Source organism: Antennarius striatus, chromosome 1, assembly GCF_040054535.1.
Source record: "Antennarius striatus isolate MH-2024 chromosome 1, ASM4005453v1, whole genome shotgun sequence".
Classification (NCBI taxonomy): domain Eukaryota; kingdom Metazoa; phylum Chordata; class Actinopteri; order Lophiiformes; family Antennariidae; genus Antennarius; species Antennarius striatus.
This window is the reverse complement of record NC_090776.1, coordinates 16,529,850-16,554,849: the sequence shown is the minus strand read 5'-3', so window position 1 is coordinate 16,554,849 and position 25,000 is coordinate 16,529,850. Positions and strand designations below refer to the sequence as shown.

At 44.6% G+C, this 25,000-nt stretch overlaps 1 protein-coding gene across 2 annotated transcripts in view; it reads left to right on the top strand.

Annotated features, from left to right (window-relative positions):
- gse1b (Gse1 coiled-coil protein b) overlaps positions 1-25,000 on the top strand; it is a 168,932-nt gene that overhangs the window by 43,845 nt on the left and 100,087 nt on the right. For both annotated transcript variants that reach the window (XM_068318226.1, XM_068318147.1), the window contains exon 2: positions 12,632-12,773. In XM_068318226.1, coding sequence (XP_068174327.1) covers positions 12,632-12,773 — 142 coding nt within the window. The remainder of the gene's footprint in view (positions 1-12,631; positions 12,774-25,000) is intronic.

The window sequence follows — 25,000 nt, the reverse complement described above, 5'->3', positions numbered from 1 at the left end:
GGGGTGGAGGCGGGCGACAGCTGAGGATGCAACAGCGTACCACACAGAGTCATGAAAGAAATGATAGCAGCTCACCTTTTCTAGTCCCTGTCCTCTGTTGTATTGTACCTGCAGCTTTTCTCTTGTACATGCAAGTACACAGGAGTCTGCTGAGCATCATCAATGCCAGTCTTAATCATGAATTTATCCCCATGCTAACATGCTAATACTGTACAATGCATATAAGCCACAAAACAATGTGCATCCGTATTTTCAAGGTACAGCAGAGGATGTTGGTTCCAACAGTCTCTCTGGTTAATGCTAGGATTCATAGAGATGTAATGATTTATCGAGTATATACATGTATAATACATATGTATATGTATATACTTATACATACTGTATATATATGTATAAGTACCCAACGATAGGTGTCTAAAGAAATAAAAGAAAGGGGGGATCTGTGATATGAGAGCAGACGTGTTTGTGAAACATATTGTATGCGTGTTGGCGGTTAGCGTGTCACTCCAGAGGTGAGTTTGAGTCAGAGGTATTATTACGTGGTTCAGAACCCGGCAGGTGGTCGGGCACTGTAGCTGTACCTCATGTTTGGAAGCCAGCCCCTGAATTCCCACGCACGGAGGACATCCACACCAACTGATGCACAGGTGGGCCCTCGAATCACTGGCAATACGACCGAGGTGTTTGGGAATAGAAGGTTGTCATTCTGTTTGCAGACACTCGCAAGAAAGGTGATGACAGCATGTGGACAAGTCTGTTTCTGTCTGAAAACGTGCTCAACGCCATCAGATGTAGTGACAGTTGTCGTAATCTCACAACTTTCATTTACTTTTTCTCCATGACAGACGTGGTAAAGTGTTGCAATGTATGAATTACATATGGATACACTGAACTGTGAAACTGTCATTCTGTCAGCGGCCATCTACTGCTTGTTATTGTCATTTCAACCGGCAACTTGGAATATATGAACGTTAAACATGCAAGGAATTATTGCTCACACACACGCGCGCACACACACACACACACACACACACACACACACACACACACACACACACAGCTTGTTTAATGCCACAGACACACGCTTTGATAAATCCATCATGGCTTCCATCCTTCCAGCTGTTCACTGCACTGCCAATTTTCCTGTCTTGTTGCTAGGATACACACACACAGGGAGTAGATCACCCCATGTCATACACATGCTGTTTGCGCCTTATGACGCTAAGGTGCAGGGGAGTGTAAAGATGCATAGACACAACCCTGAGCCGACACACATGTGAACTTTATGTGGTCTTCTTTGCCTGCAAGACGAAAAGAAATGCTTTTGCTACCTCCCATATCGCCGTTGTTTTTGTTCAACCTGGGGTTGCATCCTTACATATTAGTCTAAAACATTATTGTTTTTAGCAGGGCTTTGTGGTGCTCCTTGGACAAGAAGGAGCAGGATGAAGAGTTCACTGCTAGAGCTCAAATACCATTAGATGGTGCTATCTGTCTATTTACCTTATTGTTGTAATAGCGAGGCGTCTCTTTATCGGCGAGGATGTGTCGACAGGAGCTCCCTCTTCCCTCTTTTTACCTCCCTGCTTGGCTCTGCTGTCTTTTATCACCTCTCAGTGCTGCCTTTGCTCACCCCCCCCCCACCTCCCACTTCCCTCCCTCTTTACCTTCTTTTTTTCATCCTTACCTGCTTCCTCCTGCCTCATCTACATCTCTCATATCAACCCGCCTCTCCTGTAGTCCCTTAAATTGCTGCCAATCCTTGCCCTCTCGCCTCTTTCGCCTCCCCTTCTCCCTCTCCTCTTTCAGTCTCCCCATCATTTGTTACATTCCCGCAGCAACAGCAGATGAGATTCCCCTTCACAGAGCTTGTACTCCTTGATTCCCTTCATCTCCTCCTCCCTCCTCTCTTCTTTGCTCCCTCTCTCTCTCCTCTCGCTCCATGTAACATGCCTCATCACTTTTGCCCCCCGGGGCTTTGTTCTGCCTTAATCAGGAGCTAAAGTGTTGCATTCTCACCCAGACAATGCCTGCCATTCATGGTGGGCCTGTGTAAATTGGTGTGCCCTGTAAGTGTGCCAGCGGGCATGGCATGCCAGCCTCGCTGTGCTAGTGGTAATCAGCCAATGCCTGCAGCTACAGGAGGCACAGCTCCACAACGCATACATTCACAGTCGTACACACAAACTATTCAGCAGTGGGAGTTGGGAGGGCATAAACTTGCAAAGAAGGCCACCTTTGATGTGTTGCCATACAACAGCATGGATGGCCAAAGAAATGCACAAAAAACAGGCATATTCAATCAGAGTTCAGGGAGAGGTATTCTTTTCATAGTCAGCCCTTTTGCCTCTTGCCCTAACTCAGCAGTGTCTTTTTCATCTCCTCTGTTTCCCCCTTGTGTTTTTGACTTCTATGTATATCGTGGTCATAAGCAGCCCTCCTTGTTTTTGGTAGCCGAGTAGTGACAAGAGGGTCATGTGTACGGTGGCTGGGGGAGATCGGCAGTCTTGGAGATCTGTCCCTTGGCCACCTGGTATCCTCGTTCTAGGAGGAACTGCAGGCCTCCACCCAGCTGGATGATGCTTTGCTGTCAGACTGCTGTGACACAGGCAGGCAATGCAGCTTTCCTCCCAACACTCCACCACCATCTGTCTGCAACCATGATGGCACACCACCCGCAGAAAGACAGAGGGAGAAATGGGGAGAGGTTGACAAATATGCTATATGTTGGGTAGAGGGAGATGACTGTACCAAAATGCAGACTGCCCTGGCCAACATACCCAAGTCTATCCCACCTCTGACTGTACGTTCATATGAATCTCCAGCGTACAAAATGAGAGAAGCCAGAAGGAGAGGAAGGATGAAAGGAGGTGGACAAACATACAGTAGACACACAGCCTGCAACACACAAAGAAAAAAACACAGTGAGCCTCACTCACCCGTGCTATCTATCCTCCTCAGATGGCTATTTGGGCTTGTTAATCTATCGCCTGGTAACAGAGACAGCCTATCAACAACAGCCACGCCCCTCTGCACATGCTCATAGAGAGGGACTCATTTGGATCTTTGAAGGGAAAAAACACACACCAAAAAAAAAAGAAATGCACACACACACACACACACACACACACACACACACACATACAAAACTCCCCACAAATCCTGGCCTGTCATTTGCTCTCCATTGTTTGGCTGTTGTTGCTTTCTCCTGGTGTGACTGCCAGCAGATGGCTAGCACTGAGCTGTCAGAGTCAGCCTGGGGCCCACACACAGGCACAGAAACATTCGCTCATACAAAGAGTGTCCTATTGCACACGCAACATATGCATGGTATCCAATGAATGCCGTTAGTATTGGCTCTCCAATGCTCTGTAAGGTCTGTTTATGCTTCATTTTATACTGTACACATCCTCTGTGTCACGCCATCGGGAGAAAAGCACAGTTTTTTTGTGATTGGCTGTGGAGCCACTCTCCTGCAGGTGCCCCTCATGACCCCTCTCACTTTGATGACTGTGTAATCGCATAAAAGAGCCTCCTCACTGCATTAGCATGTGTAAAGACCATTTCGTTTGTGTGTGTGTGTGTGTGCGTGTGTGTGCATGTGCAAGTATGTGCAAGTAGGTATCATTCTTTTGCATCCATTCTTTGAATTGTTGCGTGGATGCGTGTGTGCGTTTCACCGCGATTTCTGTATGTGCAGAAGTAGGTGTAGGGCCTAATGGAGTGTGTCGGCGCAGTGTAAAAGCAGCTGCCGCGACAGGGATGACGGGTGGTGGGGGAGGGTGGGGTCGCCGAGAGGTGAAAGGTTAGGGTCGGGGTGATGAGTCGGCTGTAGCTACATGACATTCCTCCACTCACTAATCATAGATCTGATGAATGGCTGCAAAGTGGCAGCTGGTAGACTGGAGGTTGTGTGTGTGTGTGTGTGTGTGTGTGTGTGTGTGTGTGTGTGTGTGTGTGTGTGTGTGTGTGTGTGTGTGTGTGTGTGTGTGTGTGTGTGTGTGTGTGTGTGTGTGTGTGTGATGATGAGGATGGAGCGGGTGGGAGGGATCCATACAATCTCACACACATTCGCACAAGCAGCTATGAGTATCGACTGCACAGGGCTGTGATCCTGAAGGAGCTGTACATCAGAGTTGACAAGTACAACAACACAGGCTTTTGTCAACATCTGAAGCTACACACACACACACACACACACACACACACACACACACACACACACACACACACACACACACACACACGCACACACCAAACCGCTGTACTCTCTCTCTCTTTCGTTTGCTCCGTCACTTGCACACAAACACTAAAACACATACACACACACAAACATGTGCACGCACACACGCACGCACACACACACACAGACACAAACACACACACACACACACACACACATACACACACAGTTTGTTGTGTCTGCAGAAAGCTGGGACCAATGACAGGGTTTGTATTGTGTGTGTGTGTGTGTGTGTGTGTGTGTGTGTGTGTGTGTGTGTGTGTGTGTGTGTGTGTGTGTGTGTGTGTGTGTGTGTGTGTGTGTGCTCACTCAGCTGCCCCCTGGACACACTCTACCTACCCAGCAGAAAACCGCCCTTTGTGTTTCTCTCTCTCTGTCTCTCTCTTTCTTTCTATGCATCTCTCTATCTTGTTCACATCGTCTCCACATTTCCGTGTCCCTCTGGAGAGCAGACTTGTTTTGCTGTGCTCTGCTGTATATATATTACCTACTGTATATATTTTCCTGCGGCCTGACAACAGATATATGAGTGCTGCAGTTTTTGGCTGACACCAGCCTTTCATATTTACCGGCAAATGCAGTAAGAAAGTATGTGCATAAAAATGACATGTTGATGCACACATTATTGAAGATGTTAGCATTTATGCTGTAACTTTGATAATAAGTTTTAAATTATTGTAAATAAGACAACTTCTGTGTCCTGCAGCTCAGCTGAAAAGGAAATACGGTAAAGAAAGTTAAGTGGCAACAACGAAATGCTTTTTTGACGAGCTTTGACATAGTTTTTCCTCTTTAAATAGCTAATATTTATTAAAACTGTATTTCATGTAGCAGTTCTGATCTTTTTGCCTTGACCCCTGTCTGACATCAATGTGGAGACGTCTGAACCGCAACCCCACATTTACAACAAACAGAAAATGTCTTTGTCCGTTTATCATCAAAATTAATTATAGTATGATGCAGACATTCATTTTTTGCACTGTTTATTGTTGAAACAGTGGTGTGGTGACAGTCTGTTCTCTTTTAGGATGAAGCCAAGAAGGTATTTGATATTTTCATTTATCTTTTCATTTTGCAACCTCATGTCTCCCAGTTGTTGTTGCTGTGATCTTCCTTGTTTGACTTTGTTCATCGCTGCCGACAAAATATTGATGTGCCTGTACTAAGTGGAAGATAAGCCACAAAAAAAATCTAATCACACTGCTCATCCTGTTGTCGCATCAGCAGAAACCAAATGCCTATTGGATTTTAGGACCGAGTATGAAAGTGCCTCAAAATCCGGATTGAAAAGATTGGATTTCAGTGTGATCTGTGACAATGTCTGGAAAAACATACGAGCAAAAAAATAGTCTGTGTCGCCTTTTGGATTGTGTACAGTATGTTCCATGTGTGAAACATTTTCAGTGCTCTGTTTGTGTTGGAGGTTCAGAGAAAACTGTTTGTATTGGGTTCCATTTCATCTATGCATCTTTTCATTTCTGTTGAATACTGCATTTTAGTCAAACACTTGTTTGCTACTGTTTTCTCCTTCCATTCCTCCCTTTTGATTTGTTAACCCACAATGAGCAGCCTCTCTTCTGTCAGTCTGTTTATCTGCCACTTATCCCTCCTCCTGATTCATGCCCGCCTGTCTTTCCTTGGCCTCATATCTAAATGCCATCAAAAGGAGCTGCGTGCTGCAGAGATTTCTGTTCATAATGTCACAGCGCTGCTCAGGGGGGTGTTTAATATTGACCCTGGTGTCTGTCTCCAAACTAGCTTTTCTTGCTACATGTATATATCCTCTAGCCATACGCAATGCATGCAAGCAGACCTTTTCGGCAACAATCTGGGAGCATGCAATGTATACCGTACTATATTTGGCTGTAAATGTAAATTGAAATGCATATATACCAAACAATAGGCAACTTCACAGGGGATTGCATAAGGTGAATCTGCAAGCAGTGTGTGTGTTTGCACATGTAGTTAGACTCCCAATGAAGCAAACAGTCTGGTCAGCTTGTTTCTGTTCTTACAGACGGGCTGAACAGGAAGAAGCCGATCAATAGCATTTACCGTCTTCCTGTTCTGACAGCACTGGAGAAAGAGGAGAGTGTGTAGTTGTTGTCATCAGCTGTGCATTTGTGCACATGTGTGTGTTTGTTTATCATTGCATATGAAGGAATAGTTCCTTTGACACAGTGACACCCCAACGTGAGTGGTAATCAGTCTTAATTAAAATAATCCTGGAATATAATTTGATAATCTTGAAGACAGAGGAGGAAACACAAGAAGCCATATCCATGCAGATATGTGATGATATTGCTGACAAATCTAAATCCTTTCCTGATTCTGTGCTCTGTGCCTTGACCTGCCCCAGAGGTGGGGGAATCAATAAGGCTTTATATTGTACCATACATCCTGTTCCTGGGGACAAACCAGTGCAGGAAAGACTGAAATGCTTACTATAATGTATGAGATGGGGAGCTTCCTTTCCTTTGAGCGCTGCTCTTAATCGGGATGTGCATGTTTTACGGATGGGGTATAGGTGGGGCTTGATGGTGCTGATGCTGATTGTCTTTTCTTTGAACTAGAGACCGATGCTGATGCTGGGTTCCTCCAAGTTTGCATTCCGTGTCAGGGTGTCATCTACACGTGACATATGGTGAAATACATTATAATTAGAAGGGGTTAATTTTAATGACTGTAATTATTTTACTCACGTATTTCACATTTTCTAAGCGAGGGTCTAATATTCTTGCCGTGTTACTATATCTATGTTTCTTCCCGTTTCACCCATTCAGTCAGGCAGATACTAAAATAAGCCTGGCATTTCTCTCTCTTCACTTTACATTGACTTAACAAGTCTATGTTCACAGTAAATGGCCTTTACTGAAGATGTCTGACAGGATAGTAAGTGCATGCACAGGCACCTCTTACTATTGATATGAATATATTTGACTTATTATGTCTATCTGGATTACCTCAGATCAGCTTCAGTCCGAGGCTTCTTTCTGTTGGGCTTCCGATCCTGCTGCCCTTGACTGACACAAAGTTGACCTGTGTTTGGGCCTCAGGCCTCCTCACGGCTACTGTATATGCTTGTATTTATGTGTGTGTACATATACGTGTGTTTCTGTGTGGTGGGGTGTAATTTGAGCCCTGGGCTTGAACAAGACTGTTGCAAAGTCCATCCAGGCAGAAAATGCAAGACATGGGAGCTGAAGGGTGGGCAGGAAGAGGTCGGAGAGAGAGACAGAGAGTAATGGACAAAGAGTAGCAAGGCTCTTTTAAACTCAGTCTCCGTGGAAGAGAGATGTCAGTCTATGTCAGTTCGCTCCAATAACCAGCCTGTAGCAGGAGAAACAGATCGCTCCCTCGCTCTCTCTCGCACTCTTTCTTGCTTTCTCTCCCTCTCGCACCCTCCCACACCATTTCTACTTTCTTCTCTCATATCTATTGGTCATAGCTTTTCTGCTTCAGTTGAGAAAAGCAGAAACCCTCCACTGCTCAGGGGAAAACAGCAAGACTAACTAAAAGACCAAGCAGTCGTCTCTAAAAGGCAGGCAATGCACAGTGTAGCCTTTCTCCTGAATACACTTGGGGTGAGTGAAGATGGGTCACTTCAAATGTTGCAGAGTAAGGACCGAAAGGCAGGGCAGGGTGTCGGCGCTCCTGCATCATTTTCTCCAGTGTTTTGAGGAGGCCACCGCACAACTCCTCAAACACAGAAGGGATCAAATCCTCAAATCCCCTGGAAATGTCAGACACGTTGGAGGAAATGTCAGTAGAACTGAGAACACATGCAAACACATCGGTCCGAGCGTAAGCACACACACACACACACACACACACACACACATAGATTGTAACACAGGGGCAAGAGGGGCAGCGTGATGTAGGACAGATTTCCTGCGGGTAAAGAAGCCATTCTTTCCATCATTTTCTCAGATCTCAAGGGAGAATAACTGCGTAGATCTGAATGATTTTTTTTTTATTCCCAATGATGATCATGTAATCTGTAACATTTTCACATGAATAAACGTCTGCTTTGCAGCCTTCTAGCATAAGATTATGTAACACACTAGTGGCTGATTATGGTAGCATCAAGAAGATAGAAAAGCTTTACTCGGCAGCAGGAGATGCAATGATGGCAACGATTGTTTGAGCAACGTTGAACTAAATAATGCAATTATTACTATTATTTAATTATTTTCTCCCTTGTCCCAGTAAATTAGATAACATGGAACACTTTGCAATCATGTGATTAATATGAAAATCCCTCATTTGTAGATCTTCGGTTGCATTAGGTGATCTCATCTGCAGCCACTGACATCATCCCGTGTTCCTATTGATCTTCCTTTGCCCCGCTGACTAACTTATCGACATCCTCAAGTATTTCCTGTCTGTACTGTCGGCAGTGTTTATAGATGGCCCTGCTCTCTGGTGACACACACACACACACACACACACACACACACATACAGTGTGCCCTCTTCCTCTGCCTATCGATATGTTATCTTTCTTTCGATTCTGTCTTCCTCCTTAACGAATCTGGCAGGTATTGAAGTGCAAATTTTGAGCAGGGCTCGAGTATCGATGTGAACAGGCATGATGGAAGTCCCTTTCCCTGGGGAGACCTTGATTAGGTCACACTGTGTGTGTGTGTGTGTGTGTGTGTGTGTGTGTGTGTGTGTGTGTGTGTGTGTGTGTGTGTGTGTGTGTGTGTGTGTGTGTGTGTGTGTGTGTGTGTGTGTGTGTGTGTGTGTGTGTGTGTGTTAGACACTGAGTCGAGAGCAGGATGTCCGTGTGCGGCGACAGTGCCAGCATCACTTCCAAGAGGTTGACAGGGAAATGACTGGAGAGGTCATGACGGTCTTAAATGACAAGCTCCTCTCTATAACAATCATTCAGGCTCACAAGCACTTCTCACTTTTCCACATACAAGCCTGCAGATCCTTTCTCTTAACTTGTAACTTCATATCCAGATTTGCACTCATCTGTTAATGTCTTGTGTTGCTTTGAGGGCATAAAGTAGTCCTCTTGCTTTTGCAGGCTCTCTCCACAACCTGCATAATCGTTATCCATCACCAACTTCCTCCACAGTGATGAGATCACATAATGCTGAGCTGTTGAATTGACCTTAATTGGTATTACCTCTCTCAATCATTCTTATTTCACCTCCTGATCTGCTTCCTACATGTTCGCGGTCTATACTAAGTCTATTTGCAGGGCTAATGTGGGCATTTTAATTCCTACACTGCTGCTAAATTTAGAAAGGAAAAATTATAGTTTTATATTATTGCTATGTTTGGAACAAATCATTCTGACTTTTTGCAGTTGTATCATTGCGATACCATTTTAAGTAAAATATCATAACATCTTTTTGTGAATTTTGAAAATATTTTCTGCAGACATTCATGCACCTTTGACCTGACTTGTTTCATGTTGCACCTTCAAAAGTTCAAAATGTCAATCTTCTGATATTTTGACTACAACCAAACACCTGCATAGCTTCTGTGGTCCCTCATATTTATCGCTAAATAGCAAACATCATGCATGACAAATAAACTGTTAAATCTAACAAATATTCCTTGCCAAAAATCACCATGTTTAAATTGTCATTGTGAGCATATTAGCATGGTAGTGTTAGCATTTGGCTCAAAGCTCTGCTGTGTGTAATTACATCCTCCCAGAGCTACGACCATGGTTGCAGACATAATTCTGTTATGCTCACAGCTGTCTAAGTATCACACCCACAGTTGTTAGGAAGTCTAACATGACATTCTAGGAGTAACTAACCCTCTCCTGTAATATACAGGCATAAATAAGTCATTTGAGAGTAATGATTGAAACCGCTTAAATGCCTGCCGTAAAATACTGGCATCCCAGCCTATTATTTAAGGCTAGTGTAAGGAGCGTCAATCTGTTTTAGAGGACGAATGAAGTTGTAATGTGTCAATAAATTACAAAAGTATAAAGGAATTAAATGATCAAATTCTTGGCCCTCGACTGACAAGCATTTCAGATCCGTAATGATCTCTCTATTGTGCGATTTTGTCCTACCACAGCTTCATATAAAGCTTGAGGAATTCAGTAAAAGGACCCTTGTGTATTCAACGAGAGAGAAAGAACAGCAAAAGGAGGATGACATTCCAAGAAGTTAGGAAATCGATCATCGTGTTGTCTTGTGTGTTTTTCTGGAGTAGAAGTAATCCTAGGCATGACTATTTACCTCCATTTATTTATTTATGCATTTATTTGCAGTACATCTGACTTGTTTGTGATATAAACTCAAGTGGATCATCTCACCTGTCTGATGAGGTAGAAAGGAAATCCACCAAAACATACAGGTAGTCCTCAACCTACAAACACAGTTTCAAGAGGCTATTCTTAGCTGAATTTTTCATACGTTATTATTTATTAAATTTTAATTTTTAATCTCCATTTGAGGTCATTTTAATGCCATTGCTGCTACAATTTCCAAAATGCATTCATTTTCCGTACCGCTTTTCTCGGCGGTTGCTGGATAGGATCATGAAGCAGGGAGATGCTCCGGACAAGTTGACAGACAAACAACCACTCACGCACATTCACACCTACAGACTATTTGGAACAATCCACCTGAAGTACATGCTTTTGGAGGTGGGAGGCAACCAGAGAACCTGGACTAAACCCACACAGACAGAGAACATACAAACTCTGTACAGAACAGGACTCCAACCTAGAACTATCTCGCTATGAGGCGACAGCGCAACCCAACGTGTCGCTGCAAATTGTTCACTTAGCTGTATATTTGCTGAGCTATTTCGATACGTTTAATCTTAATCTGTGGGGTGTTAATGTTACTCTGATCAGCGTGGTTTGCAGCAGAAAGGGGAATTCTAGTAGTCAATATGGCAGCATGCGATTTTTCGTACCTACGAATGTTTGTAAGTCGAATGTTCGTATCTTGAGGACTACCTGTATAAGTTAATGTGCCAGATACTTGAATGGCACCATATCACAGTAGGAGAGCTGGATCATTAGTTTCAGTAAGGGGTGAATTTATTGAGAGAGGTCTGTTTAAATGGGCTTTAACTGCTGGTGTGGTGACGCTTTTGTTGGGGGGTCGAGCAGGTTGAAATAAACTTACAAGAGCAAATAAAAAAAATCTCTGCAAAGCAGATGGATTTTACATATGGGCCAACAGCCAAAACGCTTTGTGTGTGTGTGTGTGTGTGTGTGTGTGTGTGTGTGTGTGTGTGTGTGTGTGTGTGTGTGTGTGTGTGTGTGTGTGTGTGTGTGTGTGTGTGTGTGTGTGTGTGTGTCACAGCGTCGCTTGTGGTTTAACTACTCTGTCTGTAACTGTAGAAGGAAACATTCATGCAACTTGATGCATTCAAACACCTGCGTGTGTGGAAGCGTGAGAATGCACACTTTAAATAAAAGAAAAAGCAAAAGCAAACTAACTATCCGCCTCCCCTGTAGCCCCTGATGACAAGTCATTAGGAATATTTCTGTGCTTTATTTTTAGAAGTGTGTGTTTAGGAGGGGTGGTGGCGTCTCGTCAGTCTTCAGGGCCCTCCTCTGCTCTGTCGCTCTTTGTCTCCGTCTCCAGCTGAGAGCTATGTATATTTCATAAGCCCAGGTTGCCTTTTTGTCTTAAGATGCGTTGCAACTCCTCTGCCTGTCTCTCTGCGACTTGTCAATTGTGGGAGCCATCACAGCCTCTTTTAAACTCTCCCCCCACCTCTCTCTCTCTCTCTCTCTCTCCCTCTCCTCTCTGACAGCCACCCTCTGCTTCTCCCTCGGCTTTTCATGGTCAGTGTGTCTCTCTCCTGAAGGCTCATCCCTCTTTCCTCTTTAAGCTGTGGAGGGGAGCGGAGCAGAGCACATCCAAACAGACTCGGGCTGTCAGGAAAACTCTCCCTCCGTCTCTCTCTCTCTCTCTCTCTTTCTCTCTCTGTCTTTGATTCTGTCTGTCTATCTGTTTCATGGCTCTGTCACTTCTGGGAAGGGACACTTCTTCACCCAGCACTGCATCCCCCTTTGGTCGTTGTCTTTTTATAGCAAAAACCTGAGTGCTGTGACAGCATCTAAAAATGGTTGCACCAGTGATGGGCTACATCGTCAGTTAATTGCTATATTTGTACCATTTCTTCTTTATCGTTTAGAGTTGATTATTATATCAATATTGTTCTTGCAATACTTGAGGGAGATTAGTAACATTTAAAGGGCACCTCTTGGCAGAATGTGAATCCTGAGTTGTCTGTAATTAGTGTCAGGGGCTCATATTGAAGTCGCTCATTGACTCAGCCGTATTAATTAACTCCACTTGTATTTTACAAAGGTAAATAGTCTTGCCCAGTTCTTCCTTTGCTTCCCCCTTTGCTTCTTGTATCATAAGTATGTCTTTATCTGTTCCAGGAATCTTCTGTTGCTGAGAGTGCGACTGGAGCTGGGAAGGAGAAGGACTCGGCCCCTTTGCAACCTCTGGTCAGACACACCGATTCCACCCTGGTGACCTTGGAGCCAGAGAAACTGGATCAAGCCGAATGCCCACTTTCCAGTCAGTATGGCTCTCTCAAAGGCATATTTTCCACTTTTGCTATATGTTTCAGTGTTGTATCTTCACACATTGTACATCTATATCTGTTGGGAACTGGAGAATCAGGTTCTGGTGAATGAGATGATGCCTGACGGGGCTCAAATATTCCAACTTAAGACTAAATATATTTTTAATCTTTCTTATGCTCTCATCCTGTTGTGACACTTCGACCACACCTCCACCAGCATTGTGTTTGTTCTGTTTACATTCAAAAGACATCTCCCTCTCATTCAACCTAGACTAACTCACCACGGTCGATGTTTTGACATTGCAGCCGTTGACATGTCACGTGCTGCCGCATTTGACCAGAAGCAACAATAACAATTTTCCTGCAGTTTGTTTTGCAAATATGCACAAAGATCCCGGATCCCTTCACCTCCTTTTGATGCGTTGTTCCCTCGCAGTTCCTTTAATGTATCAACACAACTGATCATGCGATTGCAAAGTACCCACAAAGCATGCACACAAAGACTCATTTCACATGCAAATAAATGTGTATACATCATCTCTTGTTGATGTTTGCTATATTTTAGACACTACTGTTGTCAATCAAAGCAACAGCTTATGGTTTCAGCAGCCATTGTGCTCTTTTCAGTGTTGATGAGTAAGAGACTTGTTTGAATGCTATTGAGGGAGAAGATGGCACTAAAGAGGTCACAATGAAGCAGGGATAGACTTCTAAAAAATTGTATGTGCGTGTGTGTGTGTGTGTGTGTGTGTGTGTGTGTGTGTAAGCCCTGAGGGAGACCATCACTACATTGAGTTCTAGAGCTCAGTGCGTTTATGTGGAAAATGTTGCTGTCTCCTCTTATCAGCTCTTATAGCTCGATCCTTTTCACTGTGGTTTCTGTGGTTTCCTGTCCTCCCTGGTCTCTTGTTAATGTTTACAGTCATAAACACAAAAGTTTTGCAAAACTTATTTTCCTAAATCTTCAGCCTCTTAACTCTCTTCTTGCCTTCACTGCCACCTCTGGCTCGGTCCTCTTTGTCTCTTCTCTGAACCTATTTCTGTTTCGCCGTGAGGGCCCCCGTGTCGTTTACAGAAAGTCATCTCGAGTTGTGTTCCCACCTGAGCCCACAGACTTGCACACGCACACACGGGCACACACTAACACACACACACACACACACACACACACACACACACACATACACAGGCATACCAGGTCAACCACAAAACACTAGAAGACACTTGGTTAAACGGTCATGAATAACAATGGAGACGATCACGCTTCCACACACACATGTGTTGGAGACCGAGCGTTCCTCCCTGTGGTCTAGCGCGGGATGAGAGCAGGCTTTTTATGAGTTATTTTAGTACCGTCTATCATGTGCATCGCACTCTGGCTCACACCAACATGACACGACCCATTTCCTTCACTCAGGCTGAAACGTGACACGAGACACGCTTCCATCGTTCACACAGAATAGAGTGGAGGGGTGAACAATCAGTCATGATCTAAAGAGAGTTGGGTTTCAATCATTGAGCAGGTCCTTATGCAAAAGCTAGAGTAAGACTAATGAGAGCGGTTGATGATACCAGAAGGTTGATGTTACACCTCCCAGCTGCTCTTCGCTGTCCGTTTGTGAATATTTAATGACTTAATGGGCTGTAATTTAAATGTTTTATTTTACCAGTGCTTCTACTTTCATACTGATGTTGAATGTGGGTATTTGTTGTGACAGTATGTAGGAGTTTAAGGAGTCATTTATTCATTCATTCATTCATTTTTTTAAACCACTTTATACACGTCTATGCTGCATTTAGAGTCATCAGATCAGCTACTGCATGTTGCAGGGGTTGTGTGGCAGCCTGAGAACTGGAAATGGACCTGAAACAGACACAATGAGAACGAACCAACTCAACACTGGGTGCCCGGGTGGATTTGAACCCACTCACTCGCAGTGAGGCAACCTTGCTTCTCTTTGATGAAATTAGTTGGTCCATGTTTCAAATAAAGAAAAGAAGATCCCTAATTTCAAAGTTCCAGTGTCCTGCCATGTTGTTGTCCATCCAGAGCTTTTATTAGACAGGAAACAGCGCTAAATTGGGCAGGAAATGACTTCATGGCTGACCAGAATGAACTTCAGGCTCAAAGCAGTCACCCTGATGTCTGAACTACTATGAAATGAAGGGTATATGAAGGCACAGTGTGTACCCCTTTGTTGCTCAGTTGCCGTACCAGTATCGTTTCTCAAAAATAAGGAGACATTTCGCTTCCTGTTCCATCTTCGTGCTGAAACATTTGCGTGTTTGCATTGGTGCATCGATGTATCTGATGACGAGTCTGTCTTCAGACAAGGTGTGAGTGAGTTTTGATTGTGACAGTGCAGCTGTACTCGGCAGACTTGGCAGCCCTGTGCGTTTGGCTGCTGGCCAGTTCAATACAATTACAATCACAGCCGTGGGAGCATTGAGCACCATTGAAGACGGGTTGTGGGTACCGATCTGAGCGCTGAGGGGGGGTAATTCACAGTATGCGACTGTGGAGGTTGTCTGTCTGGAGGATCAATGTCTGAACTGTTGCTTTAGCTGCTGTGGTTAATGTTTCACATTAAGAGTCCTGCATGGAAAACACAGCAGTTGGGTTCAATCTGCAAACAGACATACACAGACACACATAGGCAAACACACACACTTGTTAAATAAGGAGCCGTCTCTGCGTGAGCTGGCAGTTACAGCTGCCCGTCATTGGACCTTTTGTCCAGATAACAGAGCAGCAGATGGAGGGATGAGAGTTACCGTGGACAAAAAAAGGTTGAACCGAGGTGTGGAAAGGGTGTTGAGGGGAGGGGAAGGACGCTGAATGGAGAGATGACAGAGAGTGTGTTTGGTCAGAAGGATCAGAGAGTGTCAGAGAAGGCATGGTGAGGAATGTCACCGCTTCCTCACCCTCCGCTCCCTGTCTTTTCTTTTGTGCCCCTGGGTGGGGATGACAGGAGGGAGGGATAACCTTAAATGACAGGGACAAGCTTACTACTGCTCCCATGAAGCACAAAGTGTGTGTTGCGTGTGTGTGTGTGTGTGTGTGTGTGTGTGTGATTAAAATGCCACTGGGGACCGTAGTATTCCGGGCCACCTCCCCATACTTGTTTTCCAGGTCAGCACAATGGGCATTAAGGTAGGAGAGATCACACAGCATCAGCAAACAAACATCACAGTGTCTGTCTTTTCTCCAGAGGGAGAGCGAGCTGCAAGTCTGTTTTTTTCATCCATCTATTTGAGTGAACCAGTAATGTAATGATCAGAGAATTTTCGAGAAACAGACCCCTGTTCTGCAGCATGGCGCCAGCCCTGGCGGGCACGGGGGGGGAGGGGGGAAATTAGTCAGGAGACAGTGGGTTTGGCGCCGTGCCACGGTTATTAGCGACTCAGGGTGGGCACGAGGTTATGCCCCGAATCAGGCATCTACTGTGTTTGGATGTGTGTGTGCTTAATGTGTTTTTCGTTGCCTGCATGTTTGCGGAGATCTAGGGTCTGAGTCAGGATCCTCTCCTCCGATCACACTGACCTCATTGTGCAGTCACTTCTGGGTGATTTGTACCATTCGAACACATTCCTCTACCCCAAACAGCTGAGAAAAAGGCCACTAATGCCCTCTTTCTCCCCCCGCCTTTCACTCCCTCCCTTCTCTCATCTTCCTTCCACATGGTTTTGATTTAGTGACTTTGGTTTTCCATCCAGAACCTGGGAGCCAGAGAGAGTAGACTTATGGAGAGACCTATACATTCACAGCCAGCGGAGCACGTCATTACTTGGCCATAGCTCATCAGCAGATACATCAGCGGGCCCGAGCGCTAATAGATGTGAGCTGTCGCTGCTCATGGAGTAATAAACCTCTCTCCAGTTCATCCCCTTAATTATTTCGTTCTGCCGGATTGCACAAGTTGCTCTAAATGATGACAGTAAAACCAGTCGAGGAGTTGTATTATTATCGCGGTGTTGTTGCACATAGTAAACTCTACTTTCTGTGGACCAAAGAATTCCTCTCGCGTTCTTGGAAGAAGTTACATTCTGAAGAGGCTACCTGATGTGAGGTTAAAGCTCAGCGCCGTGACGCGAGGTCAGGTTACAGACATGTTTGTGCAGTAGCCCTGAAGAAGATAACCACTTAGTGAGAGATCTCCCGACTCTCCTCTTTGACCCGGGTTTCACCAGGAAACACGTGTTCAAGCGGGATTAATCTCAACTGCCTGCACACTCACACGGCTGGCAGCAGGCTGTGCTGCGTGAGCATGTGGACCCGTCCCTTCTTTATTGACGCACATCTACGAAACAGACCCAAAAAACAAAAGAATAAGAAGAGAAAGCATTTCATGCTTGACATCTGAACAACATTTTATTCATCTCTAACCTTTCTTTTTTTCCCCCCTATGCTCTCTTCTTCTTCAAAAGCTCCTTCCCATTTTTTATACCTCTCCCATCGTTTCTGCAGCCCTTTGACTTCAATCATTCCTTTCCTCCCACCCAGCCTCCATGCCTCCACCTCCACCCTCTGCCCCTCGTTTTTCTCTGCTTTCCAGTTCCTCTCTTCTTTCCTTCCTCTGAAACTGTTCTCCACTGTCAGGCCACTTGGCTGAGGCTAAGTGCTTTTTGCTGTCTCGCTGCAGGTGGGACTGTAATAAAGCTTGTCAGTGGGAGGCATGGGTCACACTGTCACAAGCTCTTCGCCTCCCCTCTCCTAACTCCTCCCTCCCACCCTATTCTTCTACCCCCCACCCCCATCCTCTCTCTTCAATGATCTTCTGCCTTTATTTTTTTTTTTGTCTCATCTGTCAGCCATTTCTTCCCCGTTTCGTCTCACTCTTGCTCGAGACTGTGATCCTCTTTCTCTTCCTCCCGTTTCCTTGCCAACGGCACTTTAAGGAACATGATGATGAAGAATGAGGAAAAACAGCAACAGGAGACACTGCACCCCCACCCCCACCCCCACCCCCCATCCCCCCAATTCACACACACAGATCCACATCCACACACACACACACACACACACAATCCATGTAAATGACTCCAGGTGAGGTTATATTGTTTGCCCTGCTGCTTCTTCTAACCGGCCTCTCCTGCAACCAGCAGGTTGCATGGAAATCAGCTTCTTCTACAAACCCCCTCCCCCCCAAAAAAACACTCACTGCTCCTCCTTGTCAGTTTGAGTTTACACAGTGTTTTAGTTTGCACGTTTATGTCTACCTGTACACCAGTTACTGCATGTTACACTGAAAAGGGCACCAAAAGGTTGCACTTGTATGCAATTTTACTAACAGATGTTTACAGACCCCATATTAAAAGTGTGTGTTTGTGTTTGCGTTTGAGTGTGTGTGCTTTTGTCCATGCATGTCTACATGCTATATATGAATAGAAATGGCTTGTAAAATTCAGTACTTGTTAGAGCCACACGATGGCAGTACTGAGCCCATCCTGAAATGTACTCTCCTTTACTCCTCATTAGTCTCTCTCTCTCTCTCTCTCTCTCTCTCTCTCTCTCTCTCTCTCTCTCTCTCTCTCTCTCTCTCTCTCCCTCTCCCTCTCTCTCTCTCTCTCTCTCTCTCACTCTCTTTCTCTCTCTCTCTCCCCCTATCTCTCTCTCTCTCTCTCTCTCTCTCACTCTCTTTCTCTCTCTCAAACACATGCACACAAGCACACACACACACACACAGACACAAACACACTCACACACATGCAAACATGGCCTGTATATACTTCATTATTGGACCGTTACTGGTATATTCTCTTCCTGACTTTCCTTTTTCCCTTTTTTTCAATCAAATTTCCATTTGTAGTTCTCTATTGACAATATCCAGATGTGATTTTTATCTGATAATAGTTGTGTTACTGTTTTATAAAAGGAAAACGATCACAACAAATATTGAAGTGATTATAAAATTAATGTTATTTCAAAATCATTGATGCTGCTGGAGAATTTTTTGAAAAAGTTAATAAACATCTTAATGATCATGTCCATCTTCTTCTCTGGAGTTTTATCACCTCCAGATACAAATTAATGCTGATCTTTTGCAAGCTGAAATAGATTTTGAATTGTGTGCCAGGATTATCAAAGAACTTTTTGTGGAGAATAAAACTAGATGTAGCAAATATTAATAAATAATCTTTTATATACAGTAACAGCAGTTACTTCTGTTACCATACCAATTTATTATGAAGTGGAAATGCTAGCTAGATCAAGTTTATGTTATTTTACTCCACTTTATGTCTGTCCACCACAAGTATTGGAATCGTAAAATAATTAGTAAACTGTTAAAAGCACAAAATATTGTTATAGATTGTCATTGTTATAGATTTCTATTAAGCTAATATTATTGAAAATACATTCTTAAATAAAGTGCAGTAAAGAACTTGGAAGGGCTGTCATCGTTTTAGCCTGGAGACAAGTTACTTTGACTTACATCATTTTATGCTTATGTTGCTTCTCCTGGAACCAATTGACAACGTAAGCTGAGGTATACGTGTGAGTGTGTGTGTGTGTGTGTGTGTGTGTGTGTTTATCCACACCTATATATTTGAATAGGCTCACTTGAAAACCTCACGCTGTCACGCTTCCATCGTCTACCCGGAAGTTCAGCCCGCTAACTGAGTGAGCTCCGGTCTTCACATTTGTTCATGTCTCTCATGTACGGAGCCATTTTGACTTTGTCAAACATAGCGGTTTATATTCTCTGATTGTGACGGACCTCACGTTGTTGTGTGGGGAACAGCGATTCTTTCTTCACCAGGACTGAGCTCACAAAGTCGGCATCTACCCGGGTGGCCGTACCGTAACGCCGAAGCGGTCTTCACGTTCGTCCATCCCACACACACAGAGACGTTACAGCTTCGTCGGACACAACGGTTTGTTTTCTTGTGACGGCGAAGAAGAAAAAAGAAAACAAACAAAGTCTGATATTATTGTTTTATCGTGGAATTTCCACGGCTTCCCACTAGTATGTATATATTCATTCATTCATTTTCCCTACCACTTCCTCCGCTTTTGCGGGTCACAAGGGTTGCTGGAGCTTATTCCTGCTGTGTGTGTGTATATACAGTATATATATATATATATATATATATATATATATATATATATATATATATATATATATATATATATATATATATATATATATATATATATATATATCCCCATCCCTCTTCTGTGCCATTCCATTTCTATTATTCACCTCAGAGTCTGTGTCTTACTCCAGGGTCTCACACCTTTGTAGGCACTGACTCCATGCTGGGCACTGTTAATTGAGCCGGTCTGGCCTGCTGAGAATTTCCTATTTATGTCACCAGCTCTTCCAGTCCTTACCCTCACGTCATAAAGCACCCCTCCTGTTGCCTAGCAACATTGACAGCCAGAGTTGATATGTTGATAAGTACTGTAGTCATAATGTCATTGCAATGAAGCTGCATAGTAGATTTAATAGTAGAAAAAGCTGTGGTCTATGTGCAGTAAACGCACGACAGTCAGTGGTCATGAAAGCTGTAGTGGAAGTCGTATTAATTATTGTGTTATTATCTGCTGTAATTAAAACTTTGTGGTAGGACTAGAAGTAGGAATAATGACAGAAATAGGTCCAGGATTTTTCACTTCATATGGCCCTGAAGGGTAAAACGGGACAGAAAAAGTAAATGAATAAATAAATTAAAAAGAAAAACCAACTAAAACCTAACAAATCACAAAACACAAGAAATTGCAAATGAAATTGATAAACCACAAAAATGAAAACAGATCTCAAATTACAGCAGAAAACCAGAAAACACAGCCACAACACGGTGAACACAACACGACATCTGCTATCGACGAAAGATCGTTACAGATTAGAGCGATGCTCCGTCTATCTTTGACAGAAAAGTGATTTATTTTTGTCCTTGGTGAGTTGTTGTTGGCGATTTACAATTGATTGCTGTGTGTTGTGAGCTGCTGTTGTTGTGTTTTTATATTTGTCTTCAGGGCCACAACAGTGTCGCCTATTAGTGGAATAAATTAATTGCTTCGCCTCAGTCATAACAAAGAAAATCATCAATGGTGTGTAATGAATCTTCAGATAACCACAAAGGATCCACCGCAGGAATCCGTGGTGACCCTGGGAAAGAAGACCACGTCTTGAGGCCACATTTAAAAGAGTCTCCAAAACGGGACTGTGTGTGTGTGTGTGTGTGTGTGTGTGTGTGTGTGTGTGTGTGTGTGTGTGTGTGTGTGTGTGTGTGTGTGTGTGTGTGTGTGTGTGTGTGTGTGTGTGTGTGTGTGTGTGTGTGTGTGTGTGTGATGCAGGTGACCAATATGACCCTAACGGTAATGCAATCACACTAAACAAATTATAGCACCCCTCCCTTTTTTTTCGTTCCCCCCTCTCCGTCTCCCCTCCTGTCTATTCAGTGGTGAGGATGTTTCTCTTGGGGTACGTGGTCTCCGGCCTGTGTTGCGTGTTTTCCTAGCTCCTGCCGCACTCCATTTTTCTTCCTGATACGATCAGTGTGAGTGTTTCTGGGGCAGCAGGAGCCGTGGAGCCAGGCGTGACAGGCTGCAGCGCTGAGGTCTGCTCAGGCTCAGGCAGGCTGGGGGGGGGGGGGGGTTGGGAGCGACGTGTCGTGGGTGAAAAACCCCACAGCTGAGACTCCCCACCAGCCCCTCTGGCTCCAGTCTGGCTGATCCAGTCCAGCTGGGCATGGAGACGAGTTGCTCCATCCTTTCTCCTCTCATCTCTCGAGCATCTGTCTGTCACATCAAAGTGTTCATCTCTTTCTTTCTGCATCCCCTACTTCTATTTTATTTTTATTTTTTTTTAACTTGTGATGTCTCATCTTCATTTGTTAGATTCATTTCATCCTTTCGTCCCCCCAAATTTTTGTCACTCCCACCTCTCTCTCTCTCTCTCTCTCTCTCTCTCTCTCTCTCTCTCTCTCTCTCTCCTGCTGTTTTCTCTCTTCCTCCTCCTCCTTCTCCCACTCTCTAACTTACACAAACACATCCAGAACCCTTGAAGGGGGGTCATGATTGAGGCGTGCTGTTAATTAGCCGGCAGTGGCTGTTGTAGCAAAGCAAAGATGGCTGGGTGTAATTAATTAGGCAGCATGTGCACAGTGGGAGAAAAAGAGGGAGAGCACAGATAGAGTGAAAGAGAAAGATCGGCAGGAAGAGAAATATCAGTCCTGCTTTCATCCTCTGAGCTCAGATGAGTTCCCCTAATGAGAAAAATAGATGCTCCCAACCAGGGAAGAAAACATTTTCTCCCTTACATGTTCTCTCTGCCTCTCCTCTGGTTGTCGTTCTGTCACTGCCTTGTTCTCTTTTCATCTGCCTATCACATCTAAGCTACCGCTAGCGGGGTACCGGGGAGATGGAGTCACCAGTCACAGATCTCCCACAGCAGAACGAACAAACCCCTCTGGGACCCGACCGAACACACTCACACCGTCTTAGAGCTCGCAGAGACGGGACGGAGCAGACAAGTCCCCCCTTTTTCTGGTGTGTGTGTGTGTGTGTGTGGTTTTTTTTTTTTTATAGAAACCCGCATCGCCGTGGCTGATGCTCGATTTCCGCGGATGCCACCAGCAACGGTTTTGAGCGTGAGAAAAAAACAAAACAATAAAAAAAAAACCAGGAGGAAGGCGACGGAAGACTTTTTTTCAAAAGGGCAGAGAAAATGTGGGAGGAGAGGCAAAGAGGTGCGCAAACACTCAGAGCTCTATTGATCCTGTCTTCAGTTCAGCGCTGACTTCTTGACCTTATTCTGAAGCACCTCCGTGTGTGTGTGTGTGTGTGTGTGTGTGTGTGTGTGTGTGTGTGTGTGTGTGCATCAACAGCTGTCTGCTTAGCCTGAGGTGTCACAGGTCTAACCATCGTGCGTTGCATCTTTTAAAATAACCGAGCAACTCTCAACCGATGCCAAACTATACCCTTTAACGCCGCCATGAATATTTAGATGCGCACAACGCCTGCCCTCACACTCCACTCCTCCTGCTCTCCAGTCGACACACAAGAGTTAGCAACACAACCCTACGACACAGACACACACACACACACACACACACTGTACTTGAAATGCATATTGCATGCACACATGGTGGTTGTGTCATCGTGTCAACGGTGTTAAATACCTTCCAGAGAGCCAAAATCCCCCCGCTTGGATAGACGACGCCATCAGCGGTGATCTAACAACACAGACACACCTCAGCCACAAACATCACACACATGCTTTAGATGTATATGTGGGTTATTTATGGCCCTCTGGTATCATGTTAACAACCCATACTGGCTTTTATCCCCTCAGTCTCTCTCGCTTTCTGCCTCTCATCCCCTTCAACTATCAGTTAGCTTTATGAGGTGTCCTTAAAGTGTACACCCATCCCTCACCCCCCACCCCCCCTTTATGTCAGTGATTGATATCATCTCTCAGTCAGACTTGCCTTTCTCTGTTACTGAAGAAAAATTGATGACAGAAGTGTGTGACAGGAGGGGAGCAGGGAGCTGGCGGGGAGTCGCAGCGGTTTGCCTGAGTTTGCATCCAGGTTGGTGTTTGTTCCAGGCCCCTAGGAGTGCATATGTCAAGCCAACAGATTTATTACAGAGAGGAGAGGTGTCAGTTTTGGTGAAGTGGAAAGGTAAGCAAAAGGAAGATGGGGCTAATTGTGAAGAAAGAGCTCTGGATGACATTGAAGAAGAGGCAAGGCTTTAGCTATTCGGTTCTTTACGAGCTTTCCCTGTTTGTCTGCCGCTGTAAAGAAGCGGCTTTTTATAAGGTCGATTTCTCCGAGCGAGCCTATCGGAAAAATCTCATGAAAAATCCAGATCGGCCTCTCTTGTGTGTGTACTTGTGTTTTGCTTTGTGCGGTTGTGTTATCCATCAGCGCCACGTGCGACCATCTGTCTCAGAATATCTCTTTGCATCGTAAGAGTGAGCCCGACTGCATCTGTGTATACTTTTGTGAGCATCACAGCAGAAGGTAGAGTACAACCCGTATCTGCTGGTGAGACATCACAAAATGTGATAACAATGAAACACATGAGGTCATCCCTTACCAGTGACTCTTGTGTGTGCAAACTGAATTAGTGGAGCTGCAGAGGTGATTAGAATCATATGAAGAGATCTGAAGTCACCTTTAGCATGTGGTTGTTACGGACTGATTCGTGCTAACTCGTTCAAGGCATTGGAATTCTTCAGATGTGGCTGAATTACGTGATGCTAAACTTGTTTACTGTACAGTGATTTCTTTTGTGTCTGCATGTTTGCGTGTGTGTGTGTGTGTGTTGTTGTTGGGTTTTTTTTTTTTGCTTTGCTATTCCACTGGGGATAAAGGAAAGGTTTGTTTGATTAATTAATGCTATTAGACATGAATGTAAATGATCAAAGGAGCACATTTGCATTTGCATGTTTAATTATTCATGAGCTGCGATTGTTCGTGAATTAGGACACCTGTGAGTGTTCTATCCTCCCAAGCTTAGACACACACACACACACGCACACACACTCACACACACACACACACACACACACACACACAAGCATATCCTGGGATTTGACCTGGTGTGTTTAACCAGAGCTGCTCGTCACCCTTGTCTGTGTGCGCCGCTGTGCGCAGGGATGCAGGTCACCACAGGTTCACATTGGCATTATTAGGTTACGTTGCTGCTCTGGCTGGGGTTCAAGCATTCGGATTAGGTTACCATGTAGTGCTAAAGCTCAGGCTGTCACCCTTACTGTATGATTCACCTCCACGGAGACAAAAAGGAAAGCTCTGATCCAATTACGTCTGCCACTGCCCCCATCTCAGCCTGAAGAGAGGGCTCGGCGGCCATAATAAAGATAGAAGGAGGAGGTGAGCAGGAAGCAGCGAGGGATGGAGCATGCAGGATGAAAACAAAGATACCAATAGAGGTGGAAGAAAAATCACGTGCAAAGTGAAGAGCGCAATGCTAACAATGGGATGAAAGCAGGTATTATTTGTCTTCTTTCTTCCTCCGCTTTCTTGTCTCTCCCCTCATCATCGGCAGCATCCAACTGCTGCATAAATGGGCCCGTGTTGCCATGGATATGAGCAATGGTTCTCTCGTTCTACTTGATGGGGCTCAGTGATAAATGGTGGGATGTGGAGGAAGTTAATAATTTATCCTGGGGAGGGAGCGACCGTTCTGGGGAGCGCTACCTAGCATAATGGGTTAAGTGCAGCGATTGCTGCGTGCCAAGTAAGA